The sequence below is a fragment of the Diutina rugosa genome (genome assembly GCF_008704595.1).
Source record: "Diutina rugosa strain CBS 613 chromosome Unknown scaffold63_size61603, whole genome shotgun sequence".
Classification (NCBI taxonomy): domain Eukaryota; kingdom Fungi; phylum Ascomycota; class Pichiomycetes; order Serinales; family Debaryomycetaceae; genus Diutina; species Diutina rugosa.
This window is the reverse complement of record NW_022995119.1, coordinates 1-18,371: the sequence shown is the minus strand read 5'-3', so window position 1 is coordinate 18,371 and position 18,371 is coordinate 1. Positions and strand designations below refer to the sequence as shown.

At 51.0% G+C, this 18,371-nt stretch overlaps 9 protein-coding genes across 9 annotated transcripts; 6 read left to right on the top strand and 3 right to left on the bottom strand. All coding sequences in view use genetic code 12, as the record gives it.

The window, feature by feature from the left end:
- Positions 1-980: 980 nt before the first annotated feature.
- Positions 981-2,834, bottom strand: VPS52 (Vps52p; the record flags this gene model as incomplete). The annotated part of the gene is made up of 1 exon (XM_034155122.1): positions 981-2,834. The coding sequence occupies one exon, from the start codon at positions 2,832-2,834 to the stop codon at positions 981-983; it is 1,854 nt and encodes a 617-aa protein (XP_034012720.1).
- A 587-nt stretch (positions 2,835-3,421) lies between these two features.
- Positions 3,422-4,912, top strand: DIURU_002467 (uncharacterized protein; the record flags this gene model as incomplete). Its single annotated transcript, XM_034155121.1, has 1 exon — positions 3,422-4,912. One exon carries the CDS (start codon positions 3,422-3,424, stop codon positions 4,910-4,912), a length of 1,491 nt encoding a protein of 496 aa, XP_034012719.1.
- Positions 4,913-5,313: 401 nt separating this feature from the next.
- Positions 5,314-5,889, top strand: DIURU_002466 (Zn(II)2Cys6 transcription factor domain-containing protein; the record flags this gene model as incomplete). The annotated part of the gene is made up of 1 exon (XM_034155120.1): positions 5,314-5,889. One exon carries the CDS (start codon positions 5,314-5,316, stop codon positions 5,887-5,889), a length of 576 nt encoding a protein of 191 aa, XP_034012718.1.
- Positions 5,890-6,654: 765 nt separating this feature from the next.
- On the bottom strand, positions 6,655-8,049 carry DIURU_002465 (uncharacterized protein; the record flags this gene model as incomplete). The annotated part of the gene is made up of 1 exon (XM_034155119.1): positions 6,655-8,049. One exon carries the CDS (start codon positions 8,047-8,049, stop codon positions 6,655-6,657), a length of 1,395 nt encoding a protein of 464 aa, XP_034012717.1.
- A 422-nt stretch (positions 8,050-8,471) lies between these two features.
- Positions 8,472-9,143, top strand: DIURU_002464 (uncharacterized protein; the record flags this gene model as incomplete). Its single annotated transcript, XM_034155118.1, has 1 exon — positions 8,472-9,143. The coding sequence occupies one exon, from the start codon at positions 8,472-8,474 to the stop codon at positions 9,141-9,143; it is 672 nt and encodes a 223-aa protein (XP_034012716.1).
- Positions 9,144-9,188: 45 nt separating this feature from the next.
- On the bottom strand, positions 9,189-9,680 carry DIURU_002463 (uncharacterized protein; the record flags this gene model as incomplete). The annotated part of the gene is made up of 1 exon (XM_034155117.1): positions 9,189-9,680. One exon carries the CDS (start codon positions 9,678-9,680, stop codon positions 9,189-9,191), a length of 492 nt encoding a protein of 163 aa, XP_034012715.1.
- A 232-nt stretch (positions 9,681-9,912) lies between these two features.
- On the top strand, positions 9,913-10,260 carry DIURU_002462 (YciI family protein; the record flags this gene model as incomplete). Its single annotated transcript, XM_034155116.1, has 1 exon — positions 9,913-10,260. The coding sequence occupies one exon, from the start codon at positions 9,913-9,915 to the stop codon at positions 10,258-10,260; it is 348 nt and encodes a 115-aa protein (XP_034012714.1).
- Positions 10,261-11,451: 1,191 nt separating this feature from the next.
- On the top strand, positions 11,452-11,913 carry DIURU_002461 (uncharacterized protein; the record flags this gene model as incomplete). Its single annotated transcript, XM_034155115.1, has 1 exon — positions 11,452-11,913. One exon carries the CDS (start codon positions 11,452-11,454, stop codon positions 11,911-11,913), a length of 462 nt encoding a protein of 153 aa, XP_034012713.1.
- Positions 11,914-15,717: 3,804 nt separating this feature from the next.
- On the top strand, positions 15,718-15,963 carry DIURU_002460 (uncharacterized protein; the record flags this gene model as incomplete). The annotated part of the gene is made up of 1 exon (XM_034155114.1): positions 15,718-15,963. One exon carries the CDS (start codon positions 15,718-15,720, stop codon positions 15,961-15,963), a length of 246 nt encoding a protein of 81 aa, XP_034012712.1.
- Positions 15,964-18,371: the final 2,408 nt, after the last annotated feature.

Sequence of the window (18,371 nt, the reverse complement as noted above, 5' to 3'; positions counted from 1 at the left end):
CAGTGGTCGATGGCTGTCCGGTTACGGGACCCCGGGACGCAAATTCCATCGACGCCGCCCGAAAAATAGTAGCTTCACCGAGCATCTCACTTTCATCAGGTATTAACACGCCATGCATAGACTACGTCGTCGGATTTACACCTCCCACCACGCACGTCTTACGTCATGCGCGATACATTTTTTTTCTTTGGCAGTAAACCGGTGGGAAGGGGAGAGAGATGGTATTCATGGCTACCGACGAGGAGTAGGTTTTGAGTCACTCTTTGGATCTTGTGGTCGTTTGGCGGTGATTTCAGGAACAGAGCGACGTCAACGTATATCCCGTGACCACCTCCTCGGGGATGGCTGCATGGTTGCTGCATATCTGGCCACCAGCCCTCCTTTCCCCCCACCCCACCCAGCGCTACTGTGTACGGCCGCAAACCACGCCACCATGTGAGCGGGTAAGGGTTTTTCTGCGAGGGTGCGAGACAATTCCGAAATAGCTCCGCCAGGCGCGATCTGGGGTACGAGGTACCCCGAGATCCCCGTAATTGCGTTGGAGCACGCGGGCACGACGAAGCCATGCAGTGCACCCTGCTGTCGGTGCCGCCGTGGCGGCCACCGTCAGGGGGAACGCACGGCGATGTAGTGGAGACCGGAGCTAGTCGGCGCCCGATCGCCGTACCAGGTTTTTGACTCGGCCTTGGGACATCCTTGATTAGGGCTGGAGAAGTCGGCTAGCGGAACTCGCTTCCGGGAGAAACACCGCTGACGAAGCGACGGAGGCGAGAGGGCTGGTTATTTCGGCTAACTCCCGCTAGGTTTACGGTTAGCAGCGTAGGGTCAAATGCCTAATGGAGAATCGAATGAGGGCTTGGCGGCTTAATAAGCGGGGGAATAGTGAAATCACGCAGTAGGTAAAGAGCTCGTACCACCCCACATCGGTGCTACAAATGCAAGTTGTTGTTTATACGCAGCTGATAAGGCGTCACTTATCTTTATTGCTTGTACGCAGCCGTCAACTGGTCAAAGTGGGCCACCACCGCTTCGATGCTGGCGGCGGCCCCCGTGGCGGGGTCAAGGTCGCCGATCTCGCTGCGGAGAATCAGCGCCACCAAGAAGTAGTTGTTATACAAGAAAACCTCGCGTTCCGTCGACCGCTTCGACGAGAACGCCAGCGTGGCGAGCTTGGTGAGCTGCGACTCGTACTCGTTCGAGAGCCGTTGGATCAGCGAATGGAGCGGCTCGGCTTTAATATCGTGGTTTGTCGAAATGCGGAGCATCCCCCCTATAAGTTGGGCCACCTGTTGGGTCACTGACAACGGGGCCCCGCGGCTCGCGGCCAGAGTCAACTGAGTGAATGCTCGCTTCATCAGCTCGCAGTTCTGATCGACAATCTTCGTAAATTGAGACCATAATTGGAGGGTAATCCCCTGATGGTAATCATCTAACACCGGAATGTGGTAGGTATCGTGGGCGAGGGCCAGCGCTCGCTGCACTAACCGGATCACAAGCAATACCCCAAAGGCATCACACAGTCCCGTGCCGATGCTGGCACCCAATCTCCCTGCCGTCAGGTTAGCGTTTTTGGAAAGAAGCGAGGGGGTGTGGGTGACTAACCAGGTGACAAACTCCTTGCCAATGCCGAACACCGGACCGTACATTATATCCCACCATTGTTGGTTGTCGAGAGTGGGGAACTTCTCCTCACCATCATTGAAGAAGTCGACTATGAAAAGGTATTCCACCACGACATTGCTGACGAGGGCAAGCAGCCACTGTTGGTATATGAACTCGAGCCAATAGGAGAACGGCGTCGTCTCAGCGATTTGCGAGGGGATGGCGGTGGCTTCTTCGGTGAGAATGTTGTGACGTTTCTCCATCAGCGAATAGTATTCCTGAGGAAGGACGGTGGTGGTGGGCTCAGTGGTAGGTGATCCCGGCGCCGGAGCTGACAGGAACCACAGTCCCTTACCGAAAAACAGCAGCAGTGCCAGCACGTCGGCACCAACAAGAATCAGATAGTCGGCATGCTTCACCTGTAGTTTTTGTAGGCAATAAAGGTACTTGGCAAAGCGGGTATGGTAGTACCAACGCATCGTCCAGATGTAGGCAACGAGAAATTGGCGGGCGAGCTCAGGGTGGCTGCGTTTAAGGAAGTGGAAGGCCTCTTTGCATTGTAAAAGCAGCTGTTGGACTTGTTGGGAGCTGAGTTTTGGTGATCGCAACAGCTTAATTTGCGCAATCATAAAATCACGTATCCGTTCCACTGCCTTGGCCGTAGCCACCTCAACGGTTTTACGTAGTTCGTCGTATGCTTTGTACTCTTTATAGTGGGCGTTGGGTCCCTTTTCAACGCTGTCGATAATATCTTGCTTTTCCTGGAGCACTTTGATGTTGTCCATCCACTGCGGGTTAACTGGCGCCGAGGCGATGGAGCGAAGGGTATCGGGAGGAAATAGTAAATCAAGGATCACCGGATTAAGCTTATTGGTGATGGAATGAGCGTTCCCCAGTTCCAGCGTGAGCGTTTGCAGCTGAGTTTGAAGGCTCAACAAGCTCTGCGAAAGCTCGCTCAACTTGGCGTCAAACTCGGTCAACATCGTCTCCACCGGCTTGAGCGCTTCAATGTGGGTGCCGATATCGTCATCAAACGCGTCGAATTGGCGTTTAAGCGTCCATAGTTGCTCAAGGTCGAGTGGGGTCGGGGCGGGAGTGACACGGTGGCGGATCTGGGCGAGGAGCTGGGGCCGTGGCAGCTCCAAGTAGGGCTCGAGGCGAGCTAGCGACGGCGGCTGGCTCGGCTCGGCGTCCTCTGGCTCCACTGGAAGAAGCTTTTTGAGGGCCAACATTGGTCGTTGGGTTCGCACTGGTGGTGTGGGTGGTGGTGAGTATATGTGATTGTGGTAACTGTAGTACTCGATGAGGAAACATCAACAGTGATGAAACGTGTTTGAGGTTTCAGCCAAGCTGGAGGGATGAGTGTTTAGTAATATTAGAGAAGTTGTTGCCACCTCAATTAAAATAGATGTTTTGTTTACATCAGAATTGAATGGGAAGGTCTCCTCAGTAAAGGCTAATTATAACCTACAGTTACTACACTCAATTACCCTTTACCAACTACTGAACATCGCCAATGAGTTTCAAAGGTCTCTACTCTGGGTGTGAATGGAAAATGGCACCAGTGGTATCGCCGCTGGTATCTAGCCAAACACGCGCTTTTATGTGTCGGTATCGATGGAGAAATGTCGCTTTTCAACGGCGAAATGTACGGAATGTGGTACAAAAAGCTCAGCCAAGCCCCGTCCACTATAAATCGAGTGGTGTTTCCTCACACACCACTGGTAAAGACGCTTTGCCATTGCTGCTAGCAAGCGCTAACCCCCGGACGCGCGCGCGACTTTACCACCGCGATGGCGTCGGGTTGCTCGTACACCAAATGGCATCAGCTCCTGCGCGGTTGATCGTCACTGGGGGCACCAACGTGGGCAAGACGGCGGCGCTTGCCTCGCAAGTGGCGCTGTATTTGCGCCACGGGTACCGTCCCGACCAGGTGGTGGTGTTAGGGTTTCTGACGCCAACCGTGGCGCTGCTCGCACACCATTTGCGACCAGTGGCCCCCGAAGTGAGGGTGGCCACCCTCCACCAGTACTGTGCCCTCCAAGTGCCCGAGGCGCGGCTTGCCGACGACACGCTGTGGGGCCAGATAATGGCGGTAATCGCCCAGGAAACAAAACAACTGAAACTGGCGGTGGAGGACGGGCTCACGACCTCGGAAATCGGATCAATTCTCCGACACGCTGGCTTTCTCCGCTACGGCGACTATGTCACCGAGGCGCTTGCTCGCACGTGGCCGCAGGCGCCGGCGGTGGTGATCGACGACTACCAGGACATCCCCGAGGCGTACCACGCGGTCGTCGATCGGCTTTTGGCCCAGCTGGAGACGCTGGCCATCGCCTATAACCCCGAGTATCTGGCATACAGCTTTTTACCTGGACAACGGGCGCCCGTCACCCCCAGTGGGGTCGAAGTCCGGGCACTTGCCCCGGCGGTGAAGGCGCTGCCGATGCCGATGGTGCAGACGATTCTGCGTCGTGATGCGCTGGCCAGTGTGCCTAACCCGAGCTCCAGCCTCGGTAGATCTGTCATCAGCGGGGCCGTCGGCGCGATTGGCAGTGCCGTCACCGCTATTTGTCGCGAGGTTTATGACCACCACACTCAATTATCTAATATTAGCATTGTCGCCCGCACTAATGCCGAGGTGGCGCTGGTGTGCGCCCAATTAAAAGGTTACGGTATCGATGCGGCGGCGTCGCGATTCACCTGGACTGCACTGCCATTGCATATGGTGCCGGCGTTATTAAATTTGACTCGGAGATTCAACCCCGTCGATTTCACCGTCGTCGCAGGGTGCTTGGACCAGCGCCGGATGCGGCTGAGACGGCTTTACCGGTTGTTAACTACGTTGACCGAGTTCCCCCAGCTGGCGCCGCCAGGGTACACTCTGGCAGGCTTAGCCCCCGTAGGCGCAGCCCTCGTCGCATTACTGGAGGCGGTGCTGCGAGCGCCGCCGCCATCGGACGACCCGCGGATGTTAGCGGATTACTTAGTCGAGTTAATTCAGGGGGTGCCGGGGCTTATCCGATACGTCAACGACTGCAGCTACAATAGTGAAGCGCTTCGGCTGGCGGTGGACGAACTAAGTGCCCACTGGCAAGCGCTGTGGCAGCACCCATACGGAGGTGGGGTGGCCTGGTGGCTTGGAAGTGGCCACGATATTACACGACCGGCGGTGCCGGGGCGGGTGGAGGTGGCAACGGCCCATAGTGCCCGGGCGCTCCCGGTTGTGGTGGCGATGCCTAATATCTCCGGCCCCCTTTTACATCACGCCAGTCGCGGTGCCGATCGCGTGTACGTTGCCGCCGCGTAAGCAGACGCTTTTGAAGTGGGTGACAACTCCGTGCTGCTTGTGGTGGCAACTCCGGCGATTTTGTGGGCGCTGCCGGCTATCGCGGGCGCTTGTGCTCGAGCGTGGGCGATGTCGCGGCGGCCGCGCCCTGTTTCCGCGGTTGCCTCTCGGTGATTAGCGCGCGCGACCCGTCGTCGGCGCTACCACGGCCTAATTCGGACAGAGTACATCGCCGCCAGCAGTGAGTGGTGCGCATGGCCGCGCTGGCGCACCGCATCGGAGGCAAGATTAGGTTTGGGCAAGTCACGAGTCGTCCGGCATAAGCGACCGATATATATATATATATATATGGCGTGCCGGCGATGTCGCTGGCCCCTTGGTCTCGCGCATCCCCAGGTCATGGTTGGAGGCGGTTTCTGTCGATGAGTGAAGAATTGGAACCCGCGGACCATGACGTGAATCCCGAAGTGTTTGTCGGCGAGTACGCCAACATCTACCGGTACCTTTCACAGTTTCAGGTCGAGTTGGCCCACCCCCGCCAGCTCGCCAGCCGCCCGTTGCTTGCCAGCGACGCCCCGTCGATCACCGTGTTCAAAAAGAAGAATCTCAGCAAGCTTGCCAACAACCCCGCCAACATCTACGAGCACAACTTGACGCTGCCCGACATCGACCAGAACGACCGCACCAAGCTGAAGGTGAGCTGTATGCGCTGCCGCAAGTACAAGAAGAAGTGCCTGCGCCGCTTTCCCGAGTGTCTGAACTGTACCCTGAGCGACGAGTTGTGTATCTACATGCCCCGCAAGACCAAGCGTCGCCAGGCCCCCCTCGTCGCCGACGACGCGACGACAGCGCCACCCCGGGCCCCCACCGCCGCCGCTGCCGCCACCGACGCCGCCGACGCCACCACCGACTCCAGCACCACCACCGACTCCAGCGGCGCCGCCGCCACCGCCGCCGCGAAGAAAAAACGGCACAATTTGGACATGTTGTTGAACTAGTTTCCGTGGGTATGTGTTTTGCATAGGTTTTGTAATTATAGACGCAATTATTTTAGCCGAGACGCTGCGGCATTTTGCTAGCAGTCACCCCGGGTGACTCCCATGAGGTTCCATGGGTAAACCGATATATCAAGGTATTGCTTGGCGCCCGTGTGACGTCCGACGGTCGACGCGGTGTCCGACCCCTAACTGCCCCGTGTCGGAGATGTCGAGATTTTGGCGGGGGTGTTCGTCCTTCGCGCCTTGTTGGTTAGTAGATTGCGCGAGTCGGCGTTGGCGCCAGAACTCCGCACCAATGAGCACGCGCCGCCCCCGGGCACCGTCGCTGCTGCCTCGATGCCGCTTCGGCGTATTAGTCTTTCCGTGTCAGCCGGACGCAGCCTCGCATCATGTACGCCGGGGAAAATCACGCCGGGGCGAGCTTCGCTGGCGTTGTGTCCCGGAAAAGCGCCCGAGGCCACCGCCGCCGGCGTCGTATCCGCCAGGGTTCTAGGTTTAGCAAAGTCCTTGCCCCCTGACGACGCGGGCTCGCAATTTAAAAGTAGGGTTATCGATTTACTAACTACCTCGCCGCCGCCATCTCGTGTACTCCACTTGTTTATCACTATGTATGCCAAGAACTGAGGGGAAGGCTGTCGGCGCCGAAGACACAGGGATATTTTTTTCTCGTCCCCGATCCCCCTGGGAGCGCCGGATTTATTGCGGAAGCTGCCATCGGACATATTAATTCGACAGGGGGCCGCGATCGTGGGGCATCTCTATGTATTAATTAAGTTTCATTAAAAGACTCATGATGTCGGCGCCCGCACCCTGCCCGTCGTCGGCGTTAGCGTCGTCGTGGGCGTCGGCATGGTCGTCGCTGTTGCCGTCGTCCTGGTCAAACTCCTTCACCTCGATGTCTTCGGAGAACGCCACCTTCTTGTGCGACGGCGTCAGCCCGCCGGACGGCGTCTGCGATAGGCGCCGCTTGCGCGACCCGTTCTCCCCCTCAGTGTCGCTGCCACCGCCAGGCAGCAACGGCGCCGTCGAGAACGCCGGCGACTCGGGCTCGGCCACCGCCGACTCGCCGTCGGCGCCCGGCGCTGGCGCCGCTGTCGCTAATGCACTCGCCGCCGCAGTCGCAGTCGATGCCGCACTAGCTGGCCCCCCGGTGGTATTAGTAGTGTTATCGTTGTCATCGTCATCGTCGTCGTCGTCGTCGGAATCCTTTTCGTAGGTGGGTAGCGCGTCATCCTCTTCGTCAGCCAGTGCCAGCGCCAGTGCCAGCGCCAGCAGCAGCAGCAGGGGCTTTGTAGGCAATGGGCGCGGTTTGTGGTCGTCGGTGTCCAGATTCATCTGTTTGAGCTCTTGTCGCGTTTCATCCAACGTCTGGAGTTTCAGGGCGATGTCGGCGAGCTTGTCGTCGTCCTTAGATACCCCCTCCTCCAATGTCTTGAGCATCAACGCCAACTGGCTGCGGATCTGCTGTTTAAGCCGCTGCTGGTCCTTGATGGCGGTGGTGGCCATTTCCCCCAACTTCTCAAGCGTATTGAGTTTCAGGATCCACACTTTCGGCAGTGGCGCGTTCGGCGCATCCTCGCCAGGTAAATACTGTTTCAGCTGGACATTGAACTGGGCCAAGTTGCCCTGGGCGGTGGTGTTGACTTTGTTCAATTGACCGAATAAGTCGTTCAAGTGGTTGAGCTCGGGGACGAGCTTGGTGCTGCCGGCGGCGGTGGCTGGCGGTCCCGCCGCGGCCAGCGGCTGGGCCAGCACCAGCTGTTTGATCGCCTGTTTGAACAGGGCGATCTGCGCCAGGTCAAACACTACGCGGTCCTGCCACACCGATATCAACCGGTCGACCTTGCCCTGGGTGGGCAGGTCCAAGCGGGCGTAGACGCGCTGGAACACCGTGGGGAGCACCAGGGCAAACTCGTCGACAAACTCCTGTTTCCGCTTGCGCTTCGCCTGCTGGACGACGTCGTTGCAGAGGTATAAAAGCGTCAACTGTTTCCGCAGCAGCCCCCGCGGCTGTTTCTCGACGAAGGCGGCCCACATGCGGGCAATGTCGCGGAGGTTGCGGTGGTGGAAAAGCACCCACTGCAGGAGCTTGACGATCAGGTCCTGGGTCTCTTGGAGCGCCTCCAACTTGCGGCTGAAGCCATCGGCGGAGAACGACATGGTCGATGGGTCAGCGCTCGCGCGAAAATCGCGGCCACCATATACTACGGTGCGGCGTCTCCACAATTCGAAACTGGAGGAAACTGAGTGTAAAACTGTGAAGGAATTGGATTCTGAGTTTCTTTTGAGGCTAAATTTTTGAGAAATTGATGTTAGGTTAACTGATGACTTGGCAATTTACCTGGTAGAGCTGTATATTAGGCTCTAGGGTCCATGCTCACCCGTCTACAATTGACGCTATATCTTTGGAAAAAGGCCTACTACACAAGAATAATTCAACCAAATGAACACGGTGGGGCAAATACCGTCATTATCAGTTGATTCCGTCAACCACGGGTTTCCCCAGAGGTGACACCTGTCGCCTGCAGTACCAAACGCGGCGCGCGCCATTCATCACCATCACACCCCACCCTTGGGCGACCATGCCTCCCAAACCGAAGCTGCTGCCGCGGCCCGTATACGATGAGAAGTCGATCCTTGAGTGCCAGCTGACCCAGGAGTTGAAGGAGATCATCCACTCGCTCACCCACACCGAGCTGGACGAGCTCTACCAACAATACAAACAATCGGTGCGTCAACAACTCGAGAACGACCGCAAGTTGATCGCCGACCTCAGCGAGGAAAACGCCCGCTTAAAGGCCCAGCTACTGCAGCCCATGCAACTGCCACAGGAAGTGACCTCCCCCATCAAAAAGACTCCCCAGCTGATCACTTCCGCTGACGACTTCCGCCAGGAGCTCCGCGAGATTAGCCACACTTTGGACCTTATAGAACTTTTAACCGGGGTATCGGTGACTGATTTCAGCGAGCGGGATGGACAATACTTCTTTGAAGTGGAGCAATTCGGCAACGCGTTGGCAGGCCCCACCGCCCAACGGCTAAAGATGGAGTACCAGCTTGTCATCAAGCTGGAGCAGACGGGCACCGACGACGAGATCATCTACCACCCGCTGTTCTTACACTACAACACCAGCGACACTGAACAGCTCAAACTGATATTGCCCGAGTACCTATTGGAAACCCTCAATTTCCCCATCAACACGTTAGGGCAGTTCTACACTAAAGTCTCCCGCGCTTTGAATAAAAAGCAATGACAGTTATGATTATGATTAATTCCCCCGACCTCCCTATTTATGTATTTATGCACTCACCACCAACTTGCCATCGTCGCCCACCGTCACCGTCAACTTCTTGAGCACCTCCTTGATGTCCTTCGAGTCGGCCTTGGCCATCTTCTTCATCACCTTGTATAAGTTGTCCCCCAGCGACACGTAGCTCAGCAACTTGTCGTCGGCCTTGCTCTTCTTGGACTTCGATTCCTTCTTCGACTTCTTCAGCTCTTCCTTGGAGGCGTCCTTCTTCGATTCCTTCTTCAGTTCTTCCTTAGGCTTTTCCTTAGGCTGTTCCTTCTTCGGCTGTTGCTGTTGCTTCTTGTTCTTGGGCTTGTAGAGCTTTCCTTCGACCTTTTGGGCTTCGGTGATACACGAGGTGTGGTCCTTGAACAGCTGCCCCGGGAACAGCTGGTAGCAGTCGATGCAGGTGAACACCGCCCCGTAGCACCGCTGGGCATGCTGCTGGCACTTCTTCTTGATCACGGTCTCATTGCACGCCTCACAGCTGAAAGATACCATGGTGATGAGATGGTGTTCCTAGTGCGATGAGGTCTCGGCTTAGCGGAAACCATCCCCACAAAGTGGCGAAGAAAGTATACGATGATCTCCGATAACCATATTAATCGTCTTGTCAACCAAAATTGAAACCATGTCGCTTGTGACTGTATGAGATAATTGTGTTCTTACCCCGCAAGTCGGCTCGTCGGCTCGTCGCCATACATCGGTCAGTTCTCGTCGCATCTGGAAACAAATGCCCCAGTACAACGTCATTATCTACGACCGCCCCGATGCTAACCGGTTGGAAGTGAGACCTAAACACTTTGCCGGTATCCCCCAGCTTGTGGAAGGTGGGGCTTTGCTCGCTGGCGGCGCCATCTTCAAAGACGACTCGTGTCTGTTGGACCTGTTTGCCGGCTCGTGGTTGCACGTTGAAGCTGAAACTCAACAGGCGGTGATGGAAATCCTTAAACGGGATCCCTACGCGGTCGAAGGGGTGTGGGACCTTCATAATGTGATCATCCACCCGATGACGGCGGCGGTAAGATTGCCGGTTCGTTTCCCTGGCGTCGATGAAAAGATGTACCAAAAGACCAAATAAACACCAACTTTCTACTCCTCTCTATAGATGTATATAGTGGGTTTTGCAACCCTCATTACTAGACTGAATACTAGACTAAGGCAATTGCAATCATAGCAATTTGTTTTTTAGATTTTTCATCGCAATCATTACAGTAGCCCCTGACTTCCATTGAGGACAACCCTATTCTACGTGATAGGGGAGGCCTTTGGAGTATGGCTTCAAGGGGTTGTCGGTCACACATACGAGAAAGTCGATATCAGCTCTTGTCGACCATTCTTACTCGGTCCTGAGGACGGAAACTTCCTATTCCAATCGTATATGCTTACTTTGCTGAGCTATAGGGTGGTAACTTCCGAAGGGCGGGGTGTGGTCACACACACGGGGCAATCGCTGAAGTCCACAGATCAACCAGTAGGGGAGAGCCGAGTTCAATCCACTGCTATGGGAAGTTGAAGACCTATCTCCAAATTACAATTCTAGACCCCTTTCCACCAACCCGTAAATTGTCAGGGCCACAAAGTCCGTGCTACGCGGCTGAACTCCTTGCTTTGGAAAGATGGGATGTGCTTCAGGGCTGCTATACCGATCCACAACACACTTGTTGGATTAGTCATGTTGTAGATTGTTGGGGTGGCGTTTATCATTCAAGATAAGCCATCACCCAGTAAGGGCGATAGAGCGTATCAGCGTTGCCACCGATATCAAATGCACACACCACATGGTGTGATTCACCGTTTTTCAAGTCACTCGGAGATTGCCTGAAAATGACTCCGAGGCTATCAGGTGTAGCCCTCTGCAGCTTCTAAATCTTGACTTCTGTCAGTTACTGAAATCCCCGCTTCGGTTACCTCCGAAGTGTAAGCGCGGCGCGAGTCAACACGGAGTCAGCAATCATCGCGACGCTGGGGGCCCTTCCTCAAGCAATGAGCAAAGCAATGGTAATTAATCTCAAAGAGGGATCGGTGTAGGCATGTTATACGGACTCCTCTTTTGTGTTTCCTCTTCTCCACAGAGTCGCCTATCGGGCTTTGGCTGACAATAGAGTGTTGCTATCACAATCTGATTTTCCCTTATCGCACGTCATGTGGGGGGTATGCACCAACGGTCTCCATGCATCGGAAGTTTCCAGCCATGACAGAGTCAACACCCCTCACTTGACAGCATCATATAAATACATGGGTATCGCTCACTGGTCAAGATATCTCATTGATGCTCGCCAGAATCTTCAAGAACACCAAGAGCAACGCCGCCCCTAAGATCAGAGTCTACCACAACTGCAGCCCTTTACTGCGCCAACTTTACTCGAAGTTGCACAACCACTGCAACGAGAAGTACCAAATTGATTTGCAAAAGAAGCAGACCATCTCCGAAGATGACTTCAAGTTCTTGATGGATGTCGTCGACGTGCACCCCGACAACAAGAACATCATTTACAACTTATTTGAAAAGCACCCGTCACAGGATTTGACTATCGAAGACTTCAAGTCGATCCAGGCACCCTTAATCATTGACTACAAGAACAAGTTGGTGGCTGCCGACTGCGTCAGCTTTGACCGGGTGTTGAGCAACTACGCCACCTGTGGCATGCAAAACTTTACCAATGACACGCTCGTGCCTACTGCCCTCAAGGTCACGCTGACCATCGAAGCGTTGAAGGGTCAGTTGGCTTAAACAACGTCAGATTGCATATTTGGTTTTTCACATGGACTGGTTCCGGAGTTATGGATAGGATATAAATCAATATAAATACATTAAAATTTTCCAAATGATCGTTAATGAAAGTGTTCGAGTTTGCTATTCTCTGATAACGCCGATTTCAGGATATAGTCGATCCTCGGCATGTTATGATTGCATCGCTTAAGCGTTCTATGTCAATCATGAAAACAAAAGGATGGGGAAGGATATATAGAGTCTGGCAAAATTCTCATTTCAAAAAATCAAAAATGAAGGTTTTTTATCGGTCTTATCTGATTTGACTTCCCAGACAGGACTCGAACCTGCAATCTTCTGATTCGTAGTCAGACGCCTTGCCATTTGGCCACTAGGAACAACCTTGATTTGTGCATATTTTCGTAGAAGGTATTTATCAGTTTGAATATGATCTTTTGGGTCAAAGAAGAATCGGATTATGCAACTAGAAGCCTTGTACATTTACTAAAGTCGGTGTTTAGAATGAAATTCAATTTGTGCGAGCGCGAAGCAGCCACAATCAGATGAGATATAGCAAGATATCACTTGAAGGGTCTTGCAAAGTTGGACTCACCTCGATCAAAGGACTGCAATAAGAAATCTGTGTTAATTTTGATATATAACCGTGAGTGGATGCCTGATGCCTCATATAGAGCTTTTTGGAGTTACGTGTATTAAATCCAGAAAAACCGGACGCATTACTATTAGATAAAAAATATAAACCTACCTCAACAACGGTCATCATTTTGAAGTACATCATTTAAGTCGTTTTCAATGAGTGTGAAACGCATTATATTCTCAGTTTTTTACATCAAGGTGCCCCAGACATGGAACCCGTACCTAATATTTGATTTTGATGTTGCTCTCAATATTATTCGCCTTAAGGATTATATCGATTTTTAGGCAAATTGAACAAATTTCAGCTCCTGCTCATTCAGAAGTCGAAGTATTTTAACAACCAGCGACAGCACTACTCCTTACCTGTTAAAGTCAACTTCGATGGAGATTTTGGCTGTCTTGCATGGAATTTAATAAGTAATTTTGCCAACCAGTCCGTTCCTCCAGCAATCCTCGATGACAATGTTTCCTGGCGAGTTCTGGCAATGCGCTTTCGTCGCCAAATTCAGTATTCGTATTCTCCAACTGGTGTACACATTGAAAGCTTACCAACCGAATTGATTTTAGGGAGAGCGGATGCCATAAAAATGAATTAGTTAGTGTCAGTATGTTCAGACGTCCCATAAACTACACAACTACATCACTTTGCCGCTCAGTTTGACAACTCATTTTTAGTTTCATTCAGTATGAGGTTTTGTATAAACACAGTGTGGAAATACAAACTAATTGGATGACATGGTATGAATCAAGTACAGACGCTTCGAATAGCCAAGCCACCCAGCTCGAAAATTAAAAAAATGATGATTGCTGTGGGGTTCGAACCCACGCCCCCGAAGAGACCAGGAATGCGACATCCGGAGATATCCGGTAAGGTGACCTTACCCTGGCGCCTTAGACCACTCGGCCAAACAACCACTTTGTTGAAAAATCTGATTGACGCATTAGCATATGATAATTGATGAAAAGGACCTATTGTTTTTAAAATTTTTTCATATTATCGCTCATTCACGTCATGATTCTTTGGCCGCAAAATGTTAAAATTCATTTGTCACATCCATGTCTAACTCATGAATGTTCAGGATGGTTGAATCAAAACAGATAAGATATCTGCGAGTTGAGGAAGCAAGAACAAATTGCAAACCTCTGAGAGAATAATAACTGAAGTAGGGTGCTCAGGAAAAAGGGGGAATGTGGCCCGTAGCCACAGGGTATCGAACCCTGATGTCTCCTTTTGGGATTATGTTAGCCAATTACACCATAGCCATGGGTAATTCGAGCCGATCACTTGAGAGACGCCTTGATTGAAAACAAAACACATAAAGTTGGGTCAGAAACAACGTCTCGTTCGGTGGTGGTGGTTAGTGTATACCTTGCCCCTTGCCTGTCTCAATGTAACGTTGGTGTTCAATCCACGTTCTCAAATCAGCCTCTGTCCAAAAAGCAGGGGCCTCATGTGATAGTCGTGACTCCTTAAAAAGGAGGAACACAGCTCGCAAGAGGCGGGCTAGTTCTTTAAACGCAACCAGATTAAGACGTCGAGGGGGGAGCATATCAGATACGGTTCTGTAGGGGGTAGGTTGTTGGTTAACAAGCCGGTAGACGACTTGGCTGACGGGGCACTCGCAGTAAGTGTGTTGTTCGTTGGCACCCTTGGTACGTATGAGCTTCGTCTGAGCGACAAAAAGAGGTTGATTCGCTTCATTGTGGACAGCGGGAAGGTCGATTTTCTCTCCGGGAGACACGCCGGCGAGGCAAAGAGTGCAGCCAGTTGTAAAGAATGAAGCATACTGTGATTCATCAACAGTGGCGTGGGCGGTCCACATCCATACAGCTACATAGCCGTGATAGAACTCCCAGAGGATAGACAGTTCCCAAGGTTGCAGCAACGTGAATTTCAGTAAGTCTCTCCAGAACAGCTTCCATTCGGACGGCGATGGTACGTTGCGTGATGTTTAATGCTTTCCAACCCACGTCGGGATGTCAAGCCAATCAAGCTTCGCATTCGATTTCTTATGAAGACTGTGGAAGGTGGATATTGAGAGAACAACGTCGTCAGCGTCAAATCTCGTTCTCAAACCAACGAGCTTCGACACCTAAATACCACGAGGAATCCAAACTGAGAAGTGTTTGCCATTCAAATTTTATAAGTATTCTCTGGAGAAAAGGTGTGAATCCGGGTTCATTCATTTCGTCGTCTTGCCTGTATATCCACTGAAGGTGTTTGAAGTGATTGTGTAGAACCTGTAGCATCGATCATTGCGGACAGAAATACCATCATTGGTCACAATTTCAAGTATTGAGACATTTTTAAGGTCTTCAAACAATGAACAATCATGTTTTGCAAAATGTCTCTTTTAAAGTAGCGTTTATATTTGATGAGATACATGATTGAATTTTTTTCGCAGAGGTCTTTGGTAGTATAACGGTTAGTATTTCCGCTTGTCACGCGGGAGATCGGGGTTCGATTCCCCGCCAAAGAGATTTTTTTGGTTAATATCAATAAAAGTATCATTTTTGGACTTTCAAATACAATCACACGTTTTTCCACACATGAACATTCAAATTCCACCTTTCATATGTTTTTGCACCTATATTACGGTTTTGCTCCCAATGAGGGTAACTCAATTCTATGGCAATGCCAACAAGGCAATACAAAATTAGAGGAGTATTTACGAATTGTAGTCGAGAAAATGGTATGTGTCTAAGAATGTCGCAACTGTGCACAGTTCAGGACCCATCTGACTCATTTGCAACACTCAAACTGACTGTTAAGAGAAACGGCAGCATGGCTGTCACCTTGTGGCATACCATTAAAATAAACCCATCAATGTGTACTGGAGTCGATACTCTAAGTATATTTCCTAATCTGTCGCATGTCTGGCACGCCGAGAAATTCCCTCACCTATCCCGGATCATCCGGACTTCGACGAAACTACACCAATTGAGCGAGCTAACTGAAGAACAAGTTGAATGTGCAATTGATTCTGAATTTAATCGAAGTTAGTGTCTTGTATACAAAAACTCCATTCTCTTGTATTTAAATTACGGTGAGTTTTGGCTTATAAAACGGATAGCTCGGCCGCGACGCAGTGGTGCGTTAATTAAAGCGCTATCGCCGTAGCCCAGGCTATATAAAGATGCTAATTGCGTTCCTACCAACTAGCAAACATGTCCTCGAACGCCAATCAACAACCACCCAAAGAATACTCTGCCGCTGCTCCCAATTTGGACAACAATGTGCTTGAGTCTTACACTGACGAGACCGTTGAGACCCAACAATATCACAAAGCGTTCCCTGATGCCCGAGCAAAAGAATTCCGCCACGAAGAACTCGGGCTAGAAGCCAAATACGACTCTGCCCAGAAGTTTGAGGCTGCTCGTGAAAAGGAGCGTGAAATCTTTGGTAAGAAGTAACTCAACCCCAATACAGCAAATATTTCAATCAATGATAATTAGTAGATATACGTTTTTACCAAGATTCATGGTTCAACGTCAAGGGGCCATTGATACCCTTTTCAGCATTGAATATATGATGATTGAGTGGAGATCTCTAAACTGGAGCTCTAGCAAGATTTATATATCTTGCCATCATTGCGGCTCTCGTACAATCACCCAGATCGATACAAATAGTCAGGCAGTATGTTGCATGATGATTTTGAGCAGCGCAGTATAACAACTAGCAAACACTTATTCAAAACTGATTTGAAGGGATCACGACAATTGTGTCGAATATATCAAGCAGGCCCTTAGTGATCTACCATTTATCTCAAGCTGCAGTCTGGGTTTGCAGATTGTAGCAACGTAACAATGTTTACCCAATGGTAGAAATGACCCAAGCCATATCGATACCCATAGAATTGTATACCCCCAGGAGGCAAGACATAGCCTCAGGCTTGAATTCGTCGGTTGTCGGTTTGAAGCAGTCTAAAGAAGATTCCCCAGACTGATATGATTGTCTTGATGATATCGTAAAAGCCTAATGATGCCTCTTAACTTTTGAAAACGATAGACCGACAACAATGGTCAATCAACTAAAAACCAATGGTTATCGGAATCAATATCGAATTCATCTGTGCTGATTCCAAGCTGACACAAGGAGTCCATCCCTCCCAAGAGATATTCAGCTTTAACGTGCAATAGTGGTCAATACTTGTTTGGTTCAACCGTCAATCGACGTTGCTGTCACACCAAAAGTTGAGCGTACGTTTTGGGACCCATAAGCGAAGGAGGGAGATGGGGTTGCTGTCAAAACAATATTGCCTGCCCACGAAGGTCGATGAGATCAACCCGGGACCAACCTGAAGTCTCTGTGGGTTTGAAATCACGTGAACCCCATTTGTTGACGACGATAGTAGCGATTGAATCGGAGTTGCTTAGCCATTCAGGCACTTGGTGTGGCCTCTTCGGTTTCGCAGAGGATAAGACACCGCGGGGTTTGATCATCAGCCACACTGAGCGAGCACCGTCTTCCCAATTAGGCAGGTCAACGCGTACTAAATACAGGATTCTTCTCATCGAAGACGCGTCGATAACAACGGTAACAACAACCACCACTAGTCATGTCGTGGGCACTTCTTTTGGTCACAAACTTGAGCCCATTTACCTAAACGATGTGTTCGTTGTTGTGGACATGATTTATCCGGAATTGAGCCACAAACGATAAGGGAACACCGCCACCGACCCCAACCTGTGATTGAATCCATTTATAATCGTCAACAGATCAGCATACTTGTCAATTCTACCAGTCAGGATGGCGTTTGAGTGATGCTGACAACAATCTGCTTGGGGTTTGACGCGTTTATTCGACTCAACAGCCCCAGAAACTTTGCGTACATGGATGAGTGATTATCTTACAAGTGACACTAAGTTCTGGAGTTCGTTGAAGCTCAAGTCACAAATGGGCCTACCTGGGACAATATTGAGGGGACTTTCGGGATAGGTGACTCGCTATTGTTGGTGACACCACTGACTGCTTTCAGCACGACCATATTTGGGGGCCCATTAACCACTTCGACTGCCAGCGTCTGCCAATTTCATCGTCAATGGCCAATTGATCTAGCTTTTCATGGCTGGAGATGACAGCGTTTCCAAGATTCAGTTTTACCTTTTAAGAATTCCAGTATGTCATTGTTATCCGAATGTTGGAAATTGTCGATTCATCGAAGAGCGTTTCGCTTGCGATGGTATTGCAACACTCCCCTGGCCTCGATAACTGTTCAGTCCAAGTTGCCGAGATCATTCGCTTTTCGTTTGGCCGTCCCCGTGGTGCTTCATTCAAAAACCACGAACAACGAAGGCGGTCTATGTTGTAAGCAAAAGAAGTCCACTGCTCCACATGTTGAGATCGTGACGAACTTGCAGGAGTGTGCTTCTCTAAGCTGGACCAGGGGAAAAGTCCAAACAACAGAGTACAAGCTGCTCGATGCTTAACTATGTCACAGACTATCATTGACTTGAAGCGAGTTACATCAACTACGTTTGCGGCCACGACCACGTCCTACACACAGACAGTCATTGCGCTTAGAAGACATTATATTATGAATGGAATCGGAACATGAAAGAAGGGAGATTAGAAGATTCCGCAAATTGATATTTCAATCTAGCAATACCCTGGCGTGAGCCATCTTTTTTAGAGGAAATTGCCTTACGATGGTTGTAGGAAAATAGAAGTGCACCACATGATATAAGTGGGGCGTTCGTATGCAGGAGAATCGCGAGAGATGCTGAACAAGACACTTTGAGCCCGACCACGGGATTCCAGAGTGGCTGACTCAAATCTTTTAGCAACACTGTAGTCTCTATAAACGTCTATTTGGTTTGAC